Genomic DNA, 21,620 nt, shown 5'->3' with positions numbered 1-21,620 from the left:
GTGTGTGTGTGTGTGTACACATCCCTTATATTCCTTATCCATTCATCAACAGATAAATACTTAAATTGTTTCTGTTGGCTGTTGTAAATAATGCTGCAATGAACATGGGGCTACATATCATATTTTATAAGTATAATCTAAAGGCAGAATGCCTATGCTCAATGCATGTTTTTTTCCTCATATCTTAAGGAAGAGAGAGAAAATCCTTCGAAACGGAGTAGGATTGAACGTGATATAGATAATAATTTGATCACATCAACACCAAGAGCAGGAGAAAAGCCTAACAAACAGATATCTCGAGTAAGACGGAAAAGTCAAGTAAATGGAGGTTTGTTAATATTTAGATATTGTTCTATTAGGTGTAAGCAGAGATCTTACCTGTCATATTTATTTTCTGTTTTTAAAAATTGACTCTAGAGTTTTCCCCTTATTTTTGTAATCTTTGTATTAAGTATCAGCACAAAATAAAATAAAAATTCATCTATCTAGTATAAATCTATTTTGATGAGTTAAAATAAATAAAGGCAGAGCAGCAAATTTTATGCTGTTTATCAGAAAAATGTATATGGAGCATCTTTGACCTCTAATAAATTTAGTTAACTGAGTTAATGTATCAAACTTAATGTATTGAAATACGTATAAAGAATTTATTTCTGGATCATGGAATTTCATAGCTCATAGGGGACTTGTATCACTTGCGGCAGTGGTTCTTAACTAGGGTTGGTTTTGTCCCCAGGGGACATTTATTTAATAAATAATAAGGTCTGGAGACCTTTTTGGTTGTCACAGTTTGTTGGGAGGTTACTACTGAGATCTAACAGGTGGAGGTTAGGGATGCTGCTAAACATCCTACAATGCACAGGACATCCTCCTTCAGTAAAGAATTATCCAGGCCCAAAATCAGTAGTGCTGCTCTTGATAAACCTTGTTATAGGTCAGTATCTTATAATATTGCTGGGAAGCTCCTCAAAGTGAAAAAGGAGAAGGAAGGATAAGCAGAGAAAGCTATAAAAAACAACACTTTAGAGTGTGGATTACTGCTTTTTAACCATTCCTGGTTTAAACACCACAACAAGAATAATTCCTTACCTTTTTCCCCTCAATTCAGTGTTGTATCTCTATTGTTAAAATTAGGGAAAAAGAAACAAAAGACCTATTTCAAAGAAGGAAAGAATGTGGTAGATACCAAGTGAAGTTGCAGAAGGTCAAGGATGGTTAATCAAAACACATTTGTTTGAATTTATTTTTATTGTATATTTTCTAAAAATCCATTAAATTTTTTTTATTCATAAGAAACTAAAAAACCAAAAGACAAAAAAACCTGTTCTTAACCACTCTGAAATGATGCCTGGGTATGCATAAGTAATAGATACTGCTGTACACAGTCTTCTACTTCAGTAGATCTATGTTGCCTCTACTTATTTAGCCGTTATTGTTACTAATAGATTGGTTTTGTGAAATAGGCAGCCTCCCAAAATGTAAATAAGGACAGGATCTTGCATTTATGTTTTTGATGTAACTTACTTTACTTACAAAGAATTTATTTCATTTTCTGTAACACTGTGGATTTTGAAACCTTTCATTCTATATACTTATAGATGTCAGCATGCTTTGTAGCAGTTACAAAACATTATAAATAAACTTGTTATAAAAATAATTTGATTTATAATTTATTTACCTCAGGATATTTTTAAGTAATCAGCTTTCTTAACATTAAATGTTAATCAGTTTTTATGAAATATTTTGAGGCAAAAAATTATTTTCATAGTGAATTGTTTAAAACATTCCTTAAAGTCATGTTTTCTAGATTGCAACCTTTTTCTTGTTTCTTTCTTAGAAGCTGGTAGTTATGAAATGACAAATCAACATGTAAAACAAAATGGAAAATTAGAAGATAATCCTTCCTCTGGCAGTCCTCCAAGGACTACATTGTTGGGGACCATTTTTTCTCCTGTCTTCAACTTTTTTTCACCAGCAAATAAAAATGGTAAGTATAGGGGCGTCTGGGTGGCTCAGTCATTTAAGCGTCTGCCCTTCTGCTCAGGTCATGGTCCTAGGCCCCTGGGATTGAGCCCCACAACTGCTCCCTGCTCGGTGGGAGGCCTGCTTCTCCCTCTCCGACTCCCCCTGCTGGTGTTCCCTCTCTTGCTGTGTCTCTCTCTGTCAAATAAATAAATAAAATCTTTTTTAAAAAATGGTAAGTATAAGCTATATTACCCATAATTTGGGTCTAAAAAATTAATAGTTTTCCTAGTTTTTTTAAAGATCTGTTTGATTTTACTGGCATATTTTGTCAGCATCTTAGGTTTGTTTTCAGCCTCATTAAAAATACACAGCTCCTGAAGAAAAAAAAATACACAGCTTCTTAAACTCCATTTTTTTGTGTGTGACTGAGATAAATTTAGGTCATGTTTAATTCTGTTGAAGTATTTCACTACCTGAAAAGCTAAATGCTAAACTTTGGGCTAGAGGAAAAGTAAGTAATTTCTTTCATGTTGGAAAGATTTCTGTAATCCTTAGTGTGTACCAGGAGAGAATCCAGAAATATTCTCAATATTCTAGATTAATAAAGTAGAATTTGTTGACTATTTTAAGTGAACTGAAACTAGGTGATTTTCTGTAACACATTTTTTTTTATCATTTGTAACACATTTTCTCATTCATCATTTATCATCAAAGACCCGCTAGGGATCTTTAATTTGGATAATTAGTAACTACTCTAATGCAAATGAATTGAATGTTTTCATTATACAATGCCTTTGCCAAAGATTGAAACTTGGATTGTTTCCCAACATACATACATTTTTTAAGATTTTATTTATTAGAGAGAGCATGCACACGGGCCCTAGAATAGGGAGAGAAAGGGAGAGAATCTGAGAAGGGAGAGAAAGGGAGAGAGCCGACTACATGCTGAGTATAGAACTCAGTGTAGGGCTTGGTCCTACAACCCTGAGATCATGACCCAAGCTGAAACCAAGAGTTGGCTGCCCAGTAGACTGAGTTACCCAGGTTGTCCTGCCCCACATATATTTATTAAAGATTTAACTTAGTGTCCTATCTTTTTTGATTAATTCTTAATTTCATAAATGCTGATTTAGTCTCTGGATTACATGAGGGTAAGAGATTATGTCTTTATTTTTGCATCTACCTAGTTGTTTGATATAGCATGGGGCATATGGAAAATAGCCGTTAAATGTTTGTTGCCTGATTATTTAAATTCTAGTCTGAATTATGTTTCTGGATAATAATATAATTTTTAAAAGACAGAGTGGTACACTATAAAATCTAATTGCTCTGGGAGCTAAAAATAATGCATGTTGGCACATGAAAGAACTTGTAAAATCCTGTAGTAGAAATAAAACAAAAAACTACCTTTAACTTTGTTTAACCCTGTATTTTCTAGACATGTGTTACTCTAAAAACCCTTTTCTGTGGAAGATCAATTAATATCTTGTAAAACTAGTGCCCCTTAGAACATCTTTGGAAATAGCTGGTGTGGTGGAAAAAGAATGGGCATTGGAATTAGAAAGATTTGTTTTAAAATTCCAGCTCTGCCACTCTTTAACTGTGTTACCTTGGTCCAGTTCTTCAAATGGAGCCTCTTAACCATGAGAGAGGATAATTATACTTAAGTATGGGATGGGGTGATTTGAAGATTTCAATTCATTCAGTTCAATATTTGCCATGTCCCAGCCATTGTACTACTAGTCCCTGGAGATTCAAGGATGATTAACACATGGTCCCTGCCCTCAAGGAGCTTGCTTTTTTACAAGACGGAGAGAGATGCATAAATAGGTATTATAAATGTTTATAACTGCATTGATAGAGGTATGGGGCAGCGGGATATTCAAAGAATGGAGTTAGTGGCATCTAACAATAGTCTTTATAGAAAAACTGAATCTTGAAAGGTGGTAAAGGGCATTCCAGTAAGAATGAGCAGCATGAGGGAAGGCATAGTGTGTTTGAGAAACAAATTAGTTTGTTACAGATGGATTTGAGGAGTGCATAGAATGGGTTAAGATAGAGTTACAAATTTGGCAAATTAAAGCTAACATGGTAAGATATTTTAATTTTAATTTTATCCTTAGTGAAAAATGTTTGAAAGATTTTGAACTGGTGAATAATATGAACAGATTTGTGTTTTCCAAAAAGCTCTTTGGCAGTAGTGTGTTGGCTACATTCTAAAAGGTTGTGTGTGGGATAAACAATTAGAGTTATAGTCCATGTGAGACTTCATGCAACCTTAATGGTGATATTAGAGAAAAGAAGAAGGATCAGAGATACAGAATGGACACATTTTGGGCACAGATTGGAGATGAAATAAACAAGAGATTAAGAGGACACAAGGTTATTTTTTCAAGAGCAGGAAGTTATGTTTTGGAAGACAGATAATTGAATTTTATTTGGGCCATGCTGAGTTTGAGATGCCATGAAATAGCCAAATAAAATGTCTGGTAGCCATTGTCCTTCTGGTGTGGTGTGGAGCTTAGAAATCTGGGCTTAAGCAATAGTCTATTGTATTATCAGTTTACAGATATTAAAATACCTATGGTCTTTTCATAATAAATAATAAATAATAAATTTAAATAATAAATGGTCTGTATGTTTTAACGAACTAAGATCTTGGAGAAATAAGTGTTTGGATGGCAGAAGTTGATGTTTGATAATTACAACTTTTTCTTTGAAGGAGATGATGATGACATGTGCTGAGATTCCTGGTGGCCAGGATTGAGGAGAACAGTGAAGGTTTAGAGTGTTTGCTTTTGGGTTAATTTAAAGAAACACACATAGTAGTAAGCAGTAAGTTACATTGATTCAAGAGGGATTTCTGTAATGGATAACAGTGGAAAGACTGTCAAGACTGAGCAAGGTTCCTGAAGTTGCTGGTTTGAGAGTGGTTTAAGTGAGATACCATGAAATCTAACTAAATGAGAGGGTGGGAATGAGCTGTTGAGGGATTGTTTAGAATGAAAGAGACCGGCTTTTATCAAACTTGAAGATCACATATAATAGGAATATGAGATAGATAATTAAAAGATTAGGTTATGGTAGGAGATTGATATATTTGAACTTTAGTTTTCAGAGATGAACCTTTGCTTAGTGTGAATGTCCAGGTTATGGTCATGGTAGTTGCTTAAGAAAGCAGTATAAACGAAGAAGGAGCTAAAGAGGGTAAGACCTTTAAGGATTAGTCTTAGGTGAGTCATTGATAATCACCTGTAGTAACCACTAGGTGATGTTTAATAGAGCTTTGAACTGGTAGCTAGGTGTTAAATTCCTCTGATTGAGAGAGGGTGCTGGCTGCAGTTGGGATATGTCAGCAGTGGGGATAAGTGAAGAATTATATAGCTAAGTGACATCAGTCTCAAAGGAACAGGCATTTTTTGCAAATCCAGTGGAAAACCATTGATCTGGTAGCAGCAATGGAAGTAAATGAGTTCTTATTCAGTTAGTATGTTGTGGGAAAGATGTCAGGAAAAGAGGATTTTTGGAAAGGGGTTGAAGCTGTGAGGGAGAAGGAGTATGGGAGGTTGATCTTATTGAAAATGACATTTGGGGGGCGCCTGGGTGGCTCAGTGGGTTAAGCCGCTGCCTTCGGCTCAGGTCATGATCTCAGGGTCCTGGGATCAAGTCCCGCATCGGGCTCTCTGCTCAGCAGGGAGCCTGCTTCCTCCTCTCTCTCTCTCTGCCTGCCTCTCTGCCTGTTTGTGATCTATCTCTGTCAAATAAATAAATAAAATCTTAAAAAAAAAAAAATGACATTTGGAGCATTCCATAAAGAAATAGAGTTGGGGGGAGCCTGGCTCAGTTGTTTAGCATCTGCTTTCGGCTTGGGTCATGATCTCAGGGTCCTGGGATCAGGCTTCATGCTCAACGGGAAGCCTACTTCTCTCTCTCCTGCTCCCCGTGCTTGTGTCCTGTTTCCTCTCTTGCTTTGTCTCTGTCAAATAAATAAATAAGATCTTTAAAAAAAAAAAAAGCAAGTTGGGTTTATCTCATAGTGGAAGAAGAATTGGGCAACACAGTCATTTAGGTGGTGGTCGAGTATGATGAGGAAACTAACTTCAGTCTTTGTTACTAAGATGGAATTTTGTTAGGAAATTGTTCTTATGTCTCTGAATAAAAATGGTCCGATGATTAGGGGAACAGTTAGCTCATTCTTGGATAACTACATTTGGCTTAAAAATTACAACTGCCTACAGTGGCTAGGATGTTTATTTAGTACTGGAAGAATCAGGAGTTGTTTAATGGAAATAAATAATGGAAAAGATAATGGAAAAAATACATATATAATGCCTAGCTCATAGTAGGCATTTAATAAATGATATATACTTTATTGAAAAGTTCTACAGTCACCAATACTGTATTGTATACTTCAAAGTTGCAGAGAGACTAGATCTTAGATTTTCTCACCACGGAAAAATGGTTATGATATGGCAGGATAGAGGTGTTAGCCTAAGGTTAGGTTGGTAATCATAATGCAATATATAAATGTATTAAATCAACACATACAGTTGAAACTTACACAAGGTTATATTGTCAGTTACATCTCAAAAATGTTTAAAAGTTCTAAATTATGACTGTGGTTTGACTTTAAATAGGTGTTTCTAAACTATTTGAACACTCTTAAGAAAATTTAGTTCACCAGTATCCTTCTATTTTATAATAGTCTTTATTCCTGATTATTTGAAATGTCTGGAAAAGACTCATTAACAGTGGTATCCTCAGCTCTATCTCTGTTGTATTTAATTTTTCCAAATATTTGAGTTTACTTTTCATTATTTAATTTCACTTTTATTAAAATATATTTCACCTACGTTATATAAATTTAAGGGTAAACAAGTTGATTTGATACATTTATATATTGTAATATGATTGATTGCCTTGTAACAGTAATTAGTACCTCTATCACATTACATAATTACCTTTTCTTTTTAGTGGTTAGAACAATTAGGTTTGAGGATTATGATACAGTATTTGTCTATATTCACTCTACAGTGCATGAAGTCTCTAGGGCTTAGGTTGACTTGCTGTAAGTTTGTACCCTTGAAAGCATCTATGCCTCTCCCCCAACCCCCTGTTGAGTTTTTAAATGATGGTTGTGAGCATACTGAATCTCGATTATAGGAACATCAGGATCCGATTCCCCAGGACAGGCTGTGGAAGCTGAAGAGATAGTAAAACAACTTGATATGGAACAGGTGGATGAGATCACTACCAGTACTACTACGTCAACAAATGGAGCAGCTTACTCAAATCAAGCAGTTCAAGTGAGGCCATCAATAAATAATGGTTTAGAAGAAGCAGAAGAAACAGTTAATCGTGATATCCCACCCCTTACAGGTGAAGAAAATTCCTTTTCTTAATGCATCTTCATGAATAATGTATAAAAATTCAGTATTCTTTTCTTTAATAGATCAAATACATAAGTTTTTCTTTCTTGAACATAAAATGATTAAAATTGGAATTAAAACTTTCTCCCCCAAATCTGGTCATTTTGAAATTGAATTTTTTTTAAAAGGTTGCTTTGAGGGATGTCTGGGTGGCTCAGTTAAGCATCTGCCTTTGGCTCAGGTCATGATCCCGGAATCCTGGGATCTAGTCCTGTGTCTGGCTCCCTGCTCAGCAGGGGGAGCCTGTTTCTCCGCCTGCTGCTACCCCTGCTTGTGCTTTCTCTCTCTGACAAATAAATAAAATCCTTAAACAAAAAAAAAGAAGGTTGTTTTGATTGAGCATCAGTCATTTTACAGTTTATTTTTACTACCTGACTACTTAGAGAATTTTAATACAAACAGCAAAACATACACTCTTGATATAATTGTACCAGTCTCAGACCTGAAGTTCCCACCTTCAGGCAATCGTATACCTTCAGATTTGTTGCGTATATAGATGACATCCTCCCAAAAGAAGCTTCTTTTCCTAGATCTTTCCCTACATCCAAACTTTGCAGCCTAATTCTGGATCCTTATAAAGGCCTAACATACTTGTTAGGAGCCTGAGCCAGTTGTCATGGAAATGTAGAACATATGAGATCAGAATTTATTACCTCTGAGGGCTGTGATATACAGATGTATAAAGCTAAAAGATGAAACTGTTCCATCATGCTTAAAAGCAGAAATAAAATTTAGGATGGTCATCTTTACCCAGAGGAATAAGATTTCAGGGTTTTATTTTAGATTTGTCTTTTTATAATGCCAGGCATTTGAGAGACCCTAGCCATTTATTGGTTCAGAAATGTAGTTTGGTGTAAGGAAGTAGAATGATGTTCTTCCCTTGAATATAAAGGGAAACTTGAAAAAATAAAAGAGAAAACATTTAAAAAATGCATACAGTTATGAAACTTCTATATAGCACAACCCAATAATACCAATATGAAGAGAAAAGCGACATAACAGGAAAGATTTATTTTAAATTGGTCTAATAAAAGATTAATTTCTATAATGTTAAACATAATATCTATAATGTTAAATTATGTTATATTTTTTAAAATTTTATTTATTTATTTGATAGAAAGTACAAGCAAGGGGAGCAACAGGTAGAAGGAGAAGCAGATTCCCCACTGAGCAGGAAGCCTGATGGTGGGACTTGATCCCAGGATTCTGGGATCATGACTTGAGCCAAAGGCAGCTATTTAACTGACTGAGCCACCCAGGTGCCCTATAATATTATATTTTAAGAATAATAATGAATCTGTGGAATCAAAATGGATTATGCACATAGTTCATTCTTGGGTGGATAAGATTTACAAAGGAGTCAACTCTTCACCTATCATTTTATGCTCATTCCTTCTCTGGTGTTTGGGCAAATAGATTTAAGTCCAGGCCTCTTGTTTGATGTTTGTTCATTATTTTTGTACGGCTTTATAATCCTTTGTATTTATTTTTTTCTGACAACAGCGAAAACAGAGAAGGGATTTCTATAATGTTAGTGGTTTCTGGGGGGGGAGGGTGGGAAAGAAAATTTGCTCCAGTTGTCTCATTCATTTTTCCCCTAACATTTATTGAACACTTATTTTCTGTGATGGACATTATTTATAAAGATGAATAAGATAAATGCTCCTTGACCCTGAAGAGTATATGATCTAGTTGATGAGCCAAGTAATCAAACAAATTACTGTACAGTGTGGGGAGGGATATTAGAAATAAGTGCACAAAATGATGAGGTGGCACATTGCATTTACTCTGCATTATGACAGGATAGAAGAATAATTTTTGCTGATGTTAAAAGATGAATATGAGTGACAAAGATTATTACTATTACTTTTCTTTAACTTCAGGAGCCTAGCCAAAGAGAATAAGAAGGAAGGAGATTGGCTCTGTTACTTACTTAGCTCTGTGACTTTAGTCAACTTCTAAGATGGTTTTCTGACCTTTAGAAGGGAAAATAATTCAGGGTTTTGAAAACTAGGTGAAATAAAAGTGCACTCAAATATTGCTTCCTTTACCCCTTTCTCTGAAGATAATAGGAATTTGAATCAGAAGTAGTTAAAAGATATATTTTATATCACCCCTTCTGCTAATGAACTGTTATTGGCATAAAGTTGTTAGATGGACAAAAATTATGCTTTACATTTATTGTCCTTCACTAAACATATACACTATATTAACAAGGTAATACATACATAAAGAATTAATACATGATGGGGCACCTGGGTGGCTCAGTCATTTAAGTGTCTCTTGGTTTTGGCTCAGGTCATGATCTCAGGGTCATGAACTGGAGCTCTATGTCAGGCTCTACACTCATTGCAGAGTCTGCTTGAGAGTCTCTCCCTTTTCTCCCCCCACCTACCTCTGCTCTCCCCACTCATGCATGCACTCAGTCTCTCTGTCTCTCTTTCTGTAAAAGATAAAATCATTTAAAAAAGAATACCTGGTAATACCAAAAAGGATTTGGTTTTTGTCCTTTGACTATTATCCACCAATATTGCATTCCTATAGATAGATTATAGAAGTTTTTTTGAGTTCCCACTGTCTTTGTCCTTTTGGACTGCAAAAACAAATTACCACAGACTAGGTGGCATATACACAGCAGAACTTTATTTCTCTGTTTAGGATACTGGGAAATCCAAGATCAGAGCACCAAGCAGATTCATTACCTGGTGAGGGCTTGCTTTCTGGTTCATAAACAGTTGTCTTCTCATGCATCCTTACATGGTAGAAAATATTTGAACTCTCTCGAGTCTCTTTTATTAGGGCAGTAGTCCCATTTATGAGGGTGGATGACCTCATGACATCCTAAAGTCTCCACCTCGAAATACCATTTTGTGGGGATATAAACATTCAGTCTGTAGCATCCATCTTGAACTTTTATCTCGGAGACAGTACCTCTAACTTAAAAATCTTGTATTTTGTCCTCTCCTTGAATTTGTTATAATTATTGTCTTAGAAAATTCCCAGCATAATTTCTTTTTTTGTAAGTTTTTTGTTTATTTAAGTAATCTCTGCACCCAGCATGGGGGTTGAACTTTTGACCCTAAGATCCAGAGTCACATGCTCTTCCAAGTAAGCCAGCCAGGCTCCCCTCTCGGCATTATTTCTGATGCTCTATCATTTGATAGAATTTTAATTTAAATGTAGAATGGACCATTTGTCATGGAGTATAGAATTACTTCATAATTATTTTTAGGTTGCTTGTAAATTAGGAGTAAAATAAAGCCTCTTCTAAAGCAGTGGTTTCTATACAGAGCAGCATTTTGTAACTTTTTAAAAGAATTTAGACACCACTGAGATTCCTGTAAAAATGTACATACAACATTTTTTCGTTAACTTTTCAAGGGAGTTTCATGAACCTCTTAAGGAGTGTCAGTGTTCATAGATTTCAGGTTAAAAACTACCTCTGGCTGTAAGGTCAGCACAAATATATACTGATTGCTTGTACATGTACAGGGTAGTTTGCTAAGTGTCACTGGTTACAGGAGCCCCATGAAATATTTATGGTTATATATATAAAACACAATTCAGCTAGAAACTGAAATTTCATGGAGTGTATGTTTGTGATAATAAGTAGTAAATTTTCTCTTGGCTGTGAGGGATTTTAATTCTGCCAGCCATGATTTAGCTTGCCATTTTACCTGTAATGGCAATTTTTTCTTTTGGGTCTGGAGTTAGATCTCTGTGTTAATAAATTTGCTTTGCATTACTATTTGTAAATTATTTCTTTCATTTCTTGAACCTAAAATACACAGGGCTTCAGGAAAATCATATAAAACGGTAAAAATATATACTTCATAGTGAGTAAAAGTAACATTTTGTTTTTCATTTTATTAAATAGCACCAGTAACTCCAGATAGTGGCTATTCATCAACTCATGCAGAGGCCACCTATGAAGAAGACTGGGAAGTATTTGACCCGTGAGTTTTTTCGTTTTATTGTTTTCCTTTTCCTCTTGGAGCAGAATGAAAGACAGTGGACGGGTGGCTGAATGGTATATTGGAAAGAACATGTAACTTGTAGGTATTAATACTTTTACTGAGTTACTGAAGTACTAATATTTTCAGTTTTATTTATATTTCACAGGTTTTGGTTACTAGAGTAAAAGTGTATTATTTAATTAAAGATTTAAATATAAGCTGAATTTAGTAATATGTTTTATATTTATAAAATGTAGAAATGAGATTTTCTTAAAATTTGATTTGTAGGTATTATTTCATCAAACATGTTCCACCACTGACAGAAGAACAACTAAATAGGAAACCTGCTCTTCCATTGAAAACAAGAAGCACACCAGAATTCTCCCTAGTTTTAGACCTGGTAAGTATATTATATGTACTGGTAGAGAAAATAAAGGAGTTAAATTTCTTTTTTAAAACACTAGCCCAAAATACCTAGAAGGATAAAGGTGAATGTGAATAATCTTAAACATTTACAAAACATATTGTGGATGTTGTGAAATGTTTTTATTTGAAGCATAGTCTAATGCCAGGGTCCTCAATTTGGTTGTCATCAGGTACTCTTTGAAAATAAATTAGGCTTTCATTTTTGAAATTAGTTCTTTCCCCCGTATTTCTGAGACCCTTGTGATTTTTTTAAAAAAAAATTTTTCCAGATAAATTCTACTTCATTTCATGCCTAGATTTCGTCTTTTTTCAGGTGGGGGTGGGGGTGGTGTCAGGATTATGTTTTTTTGAAAAACCAAATATTATCTGGGTCCCAATGAATGGACCTTATGCAAGATTATAGCCCTTTTTCTCTTCTTATTTTTGTTCTTTATCTAATATCAATGACTTTATTAATAGACTCCTAAAAACATGAGCTCTTAATGCTAATAAAACCTTTAATGTGCTCTCTTGGTATGTTAAAGATTTATGTTTTAGGGTACCAGAAGAGCTTTGAGAACTGAACACCTACCTGTTACATAATATTGGGAAGCATGTTATTATTTAGCCTTTGTTACTGGTATCCTATAATTGGAAATGTGGTTTATTTCTCATAAAATTTTTTTCTTGAGGAAAAGTTTATTATTTGAAATTGTAACTAGCATGTATATTTCTTTTTTGAGAGTTTAATACCTTAGCCTTTGTCTAGCCAAAGAGACGTAAGAGAGCTCTCCAGAGGTCCTAAGTATTAGGTATTTATTAGAGGATAAGTAGCAAGAGAAAATTTGAAACTGATTATGAGTAGTGTAGATTTGATGTGCAAGTTAGTGAAGGAACTGAAAAAAGAGCTTTTGCTATATTTTTGTGTTAGGAGTTGATGTGGTCATGATAGCAAGCTTGACCATACAATTTTTAATCCAGTGTGAAGGTAAATGGAAAAGATAGGACTTGGCTGAGCATAAATGAGTAATTTTATAGAAGTAAATGAAGAAGGATCAAAATTTAGATAATCTATAGATGAAGAAGTAGTAGAATTAGTTATGATTCAGTTGAGGGAAAGAGGATACCTTTTTTTAAGATGCTAAGACAATACCTTGAAATGTATATAGACTGATATGCTATTAAAAGAAAATGAGGCATATCTAGAGTATTTTTTGCTCTTTGCCTCCCCAGAGTTAACTTTAGGTTAAAAGAAACACTCCAGCTAATAAGATGTGGAATCACAAGGTATGAACATTTGTGTTTCATTTTAATTCATTGTAAATGCATTGGAAAATTTTGGGGGTAGTCATTGGCAGCTTTTTTTTTCCAAAAAAAGTATTTTTTCACTTAACTACAAATAGAGAACTGTTTTTTAATCATTATTTAAGAAATATAAATATTGGCACATATCTTAGATGGAATGATCCTCACCTTCTTATCCTCTTAATAGCAAACAGGGTGTGATAATCAAAAATTACAAGTCTTCATTGACTGCTAATTTAGTTAAATAATGTTTATGTCTGAAACATATTCAACAGATACTGAGGCATCCATTTTATAATATAAAAATCTTTATAAAAGGTTAAAGGATAAGGAGCTATGTGAATAGAATATATGTACTTTTAAATATAATTAGATTCTAAACTTCCATTGGCTAATTGTTAAATAAAAGGAGTATATATTTATTTTACTTAACAGAAAGTTGGCAGCTGCAGAATTCAGAACACTGGTTCTCAAACTTGAGCATGCATCGGGATCACCTCAAGGGCTTATTAAGTAAAGATTGCTGAGCTCCTCTTTATCCCCCTCTGAGTTTTTGAATTATCACAAGTGGAGCTGGAAGATTTGCATTTATAACTAGTTAGAATATTGCATTTCTAACTAGTTATTTATTTGCATTTCATTGCAGATGATGCTGATACTACTTGCTGGTCCAGGGACCATACCTGAGAACAAGTGGCTTAGAAAATTCTATCCCAAATTGCTATGCCACACATAGGAATGTATGATAAATAGAAATTCCACATATGAATCATAGAGTACTTTCATAAATGTGTTTGGTGGTCATGGGTACATGAAATTATCATTTGAAATTTCTTTAAATATCTTGGTTCACTTGGTATGTGCTTTTTATTTTAAGGATGAAACACTAGTACACTGTAGTCTAAATGAGCTAGAAGATGCAGCACTTACTTTTCCAGTCCTTTTCCAAGATGTCATTTATCAGGTAATTAAAAACAATTTATAAATTGATTTGGCCTGTTAGACAATGTTCTGAACCAAGAAATCTTTTGTAATTTTGTGTGTGTAAAGTTCAGTGTGTTTTTTCCTAATTGATTTCATCAATATATTACTGATTTATTAACACAGAGTAGCATCATGCTAAATAATTACATAAGACATTAAAGTTACCCAAAAATGTCAACTTTTTAAACCAGTGATCTCTGCTCATTTCATAATCTGTTTGCCAGCAGGTGGAGGCAGGAGCACTGACAATTATAGATCCCCAAGAAGAACTTTCCAGGTTAACACCTGGTGTTTTGTTTTTTGTGTGTGGTTTTTTTTCCCCCCCAAAAAATCCAGTTAGTATAAAAATTCATTCCTTGTTGGTCATTTTTATTTCCTTTTGTAGTGATATCATTTGTAGATTGCAGTTTGGTATATCTACTTTATATTAATCCTAGAATTCCAGGACATTCTTCCAGTTACTGCTTTAAAAAATCTGGGTAAAATCATTTCTACCTCATCTGTGTTGGTGGATAGGTAACCATGCAAAATGCAAATATTATTTATATTTCACTGAATTATGTGTGTTGGCCATAGTTTTTTCTTTACGTTTGAGATTTTCCTGTCATAAAATTTCAATTTATTTATATGACTACACTTTGAAAATTGCAAAGTGCCTTTCTGTGGTGGTGGTGGTGGTTACTTAATTAAAGCATTACCTTTATACACACCAGTTGTTGAAGGGTTGGGAAAGGGTCAAAAAGTTTGTTCTTTGTCAAGAGGAAGCCAACCCAAGGATTAAATAAAGCTGCAGAACATTTACTGTGTGGATGATGGAAAGGAGCTGATGGTTGTTTGTGCTCTTAATAGGCAGTTAGAATATGGGTGTAGTTTTCTTGGCACATGATAGTTCCTGTCTGTTGGGAATCAAAAAATTTCAGAGTTAAATAGAAGTTTGTGGTTCGGGATCTGCTTTACCTACTTTATCTTATAATGTCATAAGAGAATTTATTTTAGCAATTATTGTTAGTTCTGGTTTAACCTAGATAGGCATTTCAGGCATGCTAATATTTGAGCACTATATTCATTTCCCTTCTGTGGAAGCTTGTTTTAGTTCTGGCTTTTGATTACAGAATGAGCAAAATATACATTAAAATAAAGGATTTTAAGATTTTTGTATTTCTTTTTAACTAGATATTATTTGGCTTAATGTAATCTTTTTTCTTAATAAGACATTTTCTGCCAAATGGGTTGTTCTTGTTTAGTCCACATCTAGGACAGGAGTCTTGTGGCAAATATAAATAGTTCAGTAATACCTCAGTTCTCTCTTTTTAGCTTGATAACTTTGTTTTTTGTTCAGGCTCTGAATTTGGAAAGGAAAGTTGTTATTTGAAACATATTAAATAATTATTTTTGGATGACTTCTTAAGCTTTCAGATTTGAAATTTGCTTCTTGCAGACAATTTTGGTTTGTTTATATCATTTTTAGTAGTGAAGTAAGAAACTTGGAAAGTAGATGAGTTTGATTCTTCCCTGTTATGAGCATTTCTTTTTATTGTGACCATACAGTTGAATTTTTTCTTGCTGCTTCCACCATTTCTGCCTTCTCTCTCTTTTTTTTTTTAATAAAGTTCTTATGATTTCTATGTTGATCAGGATAGTTGTCTTATTTTGAAGAAAAGTCTTCTAGCAGTACATAAACTAATACTTATAAACACCATCCATGTACTGCATCTACCTCTGGAATTCAGAGAACTCTTTTTCTTACATATTCTGAATTACACTTTCTGAAACTGAAAAATAAATATTCTAGCCTAAATTAGGAGCAGTGAGCAGGAAGTTTGAATCTTATAAGTTACAGAGATGATTGCATTTTATTATGATGATTTATTAGCTATTCAATTGTGTACAGAGTTTAGTCTCCCTTCAGTAAATTTTTGAGGATGTCCATAGTTAATATTCGGTATAATCCCTTGGATTTCTGGTTTTGGCATAGCCATTCTGTCTGCTTTTTTAAAAAATAACTGAAGAAATCTTGGGTTAGGGTTCCCCTAGTTTTCAGACCAGCAAGCTCCCTTTAAACAGGGAATGATGTCTTTTAAACTTTCAGTGGTGTTGTCTCCATCTACTGGCAAAGAAGAAATATACACAAGGGTCTGAGATGATCTAAGAGATTTTGGAGAAACCACATTATTAGGTAAGATGTAACTTACATATTTAACCACTGCAATATAATGTGGCCCACTTAAAGGTAGAAACCTGTAAAATACTGTATATACTCTTAAAAAATAATTTATTGAGATGAATTCACAACATAAAATAAACCATTTTTAAGTGAACAGTTCCATGGCATTTATCTATATACTCTTGAATATATCAGTTCCATAGCATTTACATAGCATAGTATATACTCTTAAAAATAAACTGGTAATGTTAAGGTAGGATCAAATTCTTCATCTGAATCAGCACCAAGTAAAGTATCCTCTTGGGACTTATTTTACTTTGGGTTTCTTTTTATGGTAAGTTTGTTATGGTTGGCCTATATCTAATTTTAATTCTACTTGTTTTTCTTTCTTTCAAAACAACTTAAGTGTAATTTTTTTAAATTTATTTAAGTGTAAATTGTTTTACGTATGCTTTAATAATCATCTTTGTTAGGGGTTGGCAAACTTTTTCCTGAAAAGGGACAGTTCTTAGTATTTTAGGTTCTGCAGTCTCTGTTCTAAATACTTTTTCTGCCATTGTAGCATGAAACTAGTCATAGACAGTAAGTACATAATCAGATAAGCGTGGCGTGTCCCAGTAAAACTTCATTTTCAAAAGGAAGTGACGGTTTGTATTTGGCCCACAAGCCATAGTTTGGTGACCCTTGGTCTAATAATTATGAGAGTATATACAGTAAATTTACATACTCAAATTCTAAGTGGGAGTAAGTAATCAAATGTTCATCAGAATTCTTAATAATGTATAGAGAAATTAAAAACTAGATCCACTATAATCTGGTTGTGGGCTTTCTTAGTTTTTTTCCAGATGAAAGTTTAAGGAAAATTTAAGGTGATCCCTACTCATATTTAAAGATTGCCTGCCTTAATGGTATATACTCTCTTTAATTGATAAGTAGGACTCAACTTACTTAATCCAGTTCTCAGAATTTTTGAGCAGGTCGATTATTCAAGCCTCAATTTACTACATTGAGTGTATTTGAACTACATTTCTCTGGGGGATAACAAATCCTAAAAGATAAAACTCAGAATTTGATATATGTTACTGCTGACACTATATGGATAGACAGATTGTGGTTTGTGTAGATGGAGGGAATAAGTCATTCGAAAGAACTGAGTTTTTAAAGTGAGGATATGGCACTCATAAAGCAAAAGTATATGGATTTTTGTTTGAATGGGTCTTTTTCCCCCCTTTAAATTGGTTGTTTTTCCCTAAATTATTTTACAGAAGTTAGTTATTGGGAAAATGTATTATTCATAGAATGGTGCAAATGCATTTGATATCTGGAAAAACAAGTGCATGATCATTTCCAGTGCACATATTTAATCTTTATATTTAGCTTATATTGACACATTGTCAGGAAATCCATCTCGTGGTGTTACTCAGTTAAGAGGTCTCCACTGTATTTAGTTTCTGTTCCTGCAGATCCACCAATTCAAGACTCTAGGTCATCTCACTCCCTCTTCCATCCAGAAGATGACTTCTATCCACAAGCAGGACTGAATCAAAAGACAGATTTTTCACTTAGCTCTTGAGCTGAACCACCTCCTCAATGACCTTCCTCTATCTCCATCAAGAACTGGAGCTCAGTTTTTTGAAGATGTAATAGAGCTACTCAGCCCAAACGTGGCTAATTGAAGACAAAAAGAAGATGCCTCATATGTTTCACCACAGTACAGCCAAACGTAACTGTGCTGTCCAACTCCTCATTCTGTAAAGTATGGCAGGGGCATCTGATTTTTGACTCTGTTCACCAATAAGACTTTAGCCAGTCAGTGGCTTTCTGAAGATCAGTAAAATCATCAAACTTGGGTCAGCTGTCCAGAAATCAGATTGTGGTAAGCACTCAAGGAGAGATAGGTTCCGTAGGGAGCTACTTGCTAAAGGGTACTTTGTTTTATTAGTAGAGGTTGCTTGAATGGGAAAAGTTGGGGGGAGAGGTGGGTGGGAAATCCATGTTTAGCGAAGCTCCACCTCTTCCCCATTACTGTAGTTTGTTTTCTGGCAACCTTATAGCATAGAGTAATTTTCACAAGATCTCAAATATTTTGTACTACAGAGCAAGAGGAATAGAGGATCAGTGGCTTCTTTCTCCTCTTTATAGTCTTTCGTAGAAAAGTTAGCATTATTTTTGCTTCATGAAGAATCATGTAAATGAAGAATTTTGTAGTAAATATCTAATCAAGTTTTTCCTTCTCTCAGGCTCTGACTTAAATTGATATTAACCAAGAGGCATTTTATTTTGAACTTCACAAAGCATAATTTTTGTTGTACAAAAGTAGTATGTATAATTGTGCCCTAAATAAAACATTTGGGGCCGTGGACACTTAGTTTGGAGGATTAAAATAACAATATTATGATAATTAGTTGCAGGTTAATATTAAAAAGTAATTTTAAAGAAACTTTCCTTATTAGTAAGTATAGTTAGTCATTGGTACTAATTTTTTCATTGTAATTATTCATTACTGATTTTTAAGGTTAAAAAGAGAGCTGAAACCTACAGTTATCAACTTCTCAAAGATGATAAAATGTATTTTATGAGGAATTCTTTGTATTCTTAGTTTATTTTAAAAATGCATGGAAAATTCTTATTCAACAGCTGAAAACGTTCTGCTAACGGGAGAGAACAGTTGATTGCTAAGCATATTAAATTGTTTAGACAGTTTAGAATTTGTTTTTAAAGGCAGCATTTTTGTTTTACTAAAATGACCTTTTTTTGCTTTTAAAATGATTAAATTTCATGTAAATATAAACACAGCAATAGTTTATATATATATACACATACAAATAAACAGTGTATATATATGTGTATATATATATATATACACATAAAAAATATATATGTATGTATGTAATGGCCAGTTTTTACTTGAAGATTTTGCTTCATTGGAAGTTTATCTGTATGAATACCATAAGCTTCACTTTATCCCACGTAGACTTTATAGGAAAATCCCTTTTCTGATTTATTCCTATTTCGTATAATGTTTTGAACAATCTTTTAGTTAGGGGTTTTGTTTTTACTATTTTTTATTTTGATGTTTTAGTATTTACCTATTCATTTCCGGATTGATCTGCCTACAAATACTTTCCCCAGCAATCTACTTCTTGTTGGAACTGTGTTAAGCAAAGGATGACTATAATGTCACCCAGTGGGTTATGAATTTGAGGTCTCCGCAGGGCCTGCCTGAGCAACCCTCTTTACAGAAGGTTTTATCTCTAGACTCTAGTATTGATGCTAAGAAAATGTTCACTAAGTTAAATAGTTAAGCTTGATACTGATGCAATACACGATTTAAAAGTATAGGTTGCTGCTGTACAGCTTTCTCTTTTGAGTTGAGGTTATCCACTTCTGCCCCAAAGAATCATACTCATTCCAGCTATTCTCCTTGTGACTGATTACTTTTAAATAATAGGGTACTAGTTGTTGGCAGTCTCAGTGTGCCAGGCACTCTTCTAGGTACTTTACATGTATTAGCTTATTTAACCCTCACAACAACCCTATGGGGTAGGTACTGTTACTTTACCCACTTTAAGAGACTGAGGTGTATAGAAGGGTTAACAATTTGGCAGAGTCAACTTTTACACCTATGGTGTCTACTAATGTTTAGATTTTTCAGTTACTTGTAGCATCTCATTCTTCACACTCCCCAGCTTTATTGGTTTTCTACTGCTTTAAAGTCTTACTGCTGATTATAAAAATAGTATTTACCAATCATCTTTTTATTTAAAGGTGCCATACTCTTACGTAGGTGAGCCCCACTGAATTAACTCTTTTGTTTTGTTTTGTGTTAAACCTATACCAGTATAGAGCTTGGGGTCATGAGTTTGAGTCCCATGTTTGGCATGAAATTAAAACAATTTCAAAAACTTTATCAGTATAGCAATAAATTCAAAGGATATCGTGGAAAATTTTTTAATAAGATATTTCCTTTTAAATATGGTAAGGTTGTATTATCTTTCCTTACAGCCATTTAGAAATATTTTTCCTCGGGCATCTGGGTGGCTCAGTCAGTTAAGTGTCTGCTTAAGCTTCCAACTCTTGGTTTTGGCTCAGGTCATGATCTCAGGGTCTGGGATCCAGCCCCACACCAGGCTTTGTGCTCCGTGCAGAGTCTGCTTGAGATTCTGTCCCTCTCTTTCTTCCCCTTCCCCTGCTTGAGCTCTCTCTCTAAAATAAAGTAAACCTTTTTTTTTTTAAAGACATATTTTTCCTTAAAAGATTTACATGTAAGAATTTTTTTTTCTTCACTTGCCTACAAAGGCATGGCTGCTTTGGGTGTTTTCTTCTTCTCCCTCTTCTCCTCTTTCTTCTTCTTTTTTTGGTCATGCTGTTAAAGTTATCTATGAAATTAGATAAGGTTTGGTAAACTAATAGAAATTACTCAGTTTATATAGATTGACATCACATACTTAGTCATGAATACGACTGTCATAAAATACTTCTAATCAGTTTATAATTAGATTGTTATTTTGGTGACCGCTTTTATTATATCTGGTTTTGTTTACCATTTATGGCCTGGCTAGAGTATGTATATACACAATTATAGGATGTTCTCACTGTCTTAATACCAAAGTAAGTACAGGTTGTCAGGTATTATTCATATGAAGGAATGTTGATGTACTGTTAATGTAATGTTTTGTTATATATATTCATTACTTTTCTATATAAAATTTAAATTTTAATAAAATCAGTCCATAACAGATTATATACAAGATTAGGTCCTTTATCACTATTTTGCAGGTATTATTCTAGTAGATTTTATTTTTAATGTTTTGTATTTTGAACATATTCATAAATCCATATCTTTGCATAGTAGTGAGTCCTATTCGAGATGTATCTTTGGGTACGGTATTTTTATATCATTGTTTCTTTGTAGCATTCTGCATTATTTTTAAACTTTTGGCTTTTTCATGTTGTTCAATGGTGGGAAGATTAATAAAAGTTTGTAAAGAGTTACAAGTTTGAAGAAGGATGGTTAGTGAAATACTAAATAGAGAAAGAACGTGGAAAATAGGAAGTAGGCAGCTCAGGACAGGAATCTTTATGATGAGAAAGTTAGGAGAAGATAAATGTAGTTAAGAATATCTGTGGAGGGGCACCTGGGTGGCTCAGTGGTTAAGCCGCTGCCTTCGGCTCAGGTCATGATCTCAGGGTCCTGGGATCGAGTCCCACATCGGGCTCTCTGCTCGGCAGGGAGCCTGCTTCCTCCTCTCTCTCTCTCTGCCTGCCTCTCTGCCTACTTGTGATTTCTCTCTGTCAAATAAATAAATAAAAAAATCTTTAAAAAAAAAAAGAATATCTGTGGAATAGATTTGGAAGCTTTCTGTAATGCCTATGCATTTGTGTATTTCTGTATCTCTGTGACCTCACAGG

At 34.0% G+C, this 21,620-nt stretch overlaps 1 protein-coding gene across 19 annotated transcripts in view; it reads left to right on the top strand.

Annotated features, from left to right (window-relative positions):
* CTDSPL2 (CTD small phosphatase like 2) overlaps nucleotides 1-21,620 on the top strand; it is an 83,006-nt gene that overhangs the window by 47,726 nt on the left and 13,660 nt on the right. For 13 of the 19 annotated variants that reach the window (XM_082735315.1, XM_082735330.1, XM_082735329.1 and 10 more), the window contains 6 exons: nucleotides 190-328; nucleotides 1,838-1,987; nucleotides 7,129-7,344; nucleotides 11,272-11,350; nucleotides 11,639-11,750; nucleotides 13,938-14,024. In XM_082735315.1, the coding sequence (XP_082591441.1) occupies nucleotides 190-328; nucleotides 1,838-1,987; nucleotides 7,129-7,344; nucleotides 11,272-11,350; nucleotides 11,639-11,750; nucleotides 13,938-14,024 (783 nt within the window). The remainder of the gene's footprint in view (nucleotides 1-189; nucleotides 329-1,837; nucleotides 1,988-7,128; nucleotides 7,345-11,271; nucleotides 11,351-11,638; nucleotides 11,751-13,937; nucleotides 14,025-21,620) is intronic. The other 6 variants (XM_082735322.1, XM_082735319.1, XM_082735320.1 and 3 more) reach the window with 1 other exon arrangement.

Source organism: Mustela nivalis, assembly GCF_964662115.1.
Source record: "Mustela nivalis genome assembly, chromosome: 6".
Taxonomy (NCBI): Eukaryota; Metazoa; Chordata; class Mammalia; order Carnivora; family Mustelidae; genus Mustela; species Mustela nivalis.
This window is presented reverse-complemented; position numbering and strand designations above follow the sequence as displayed.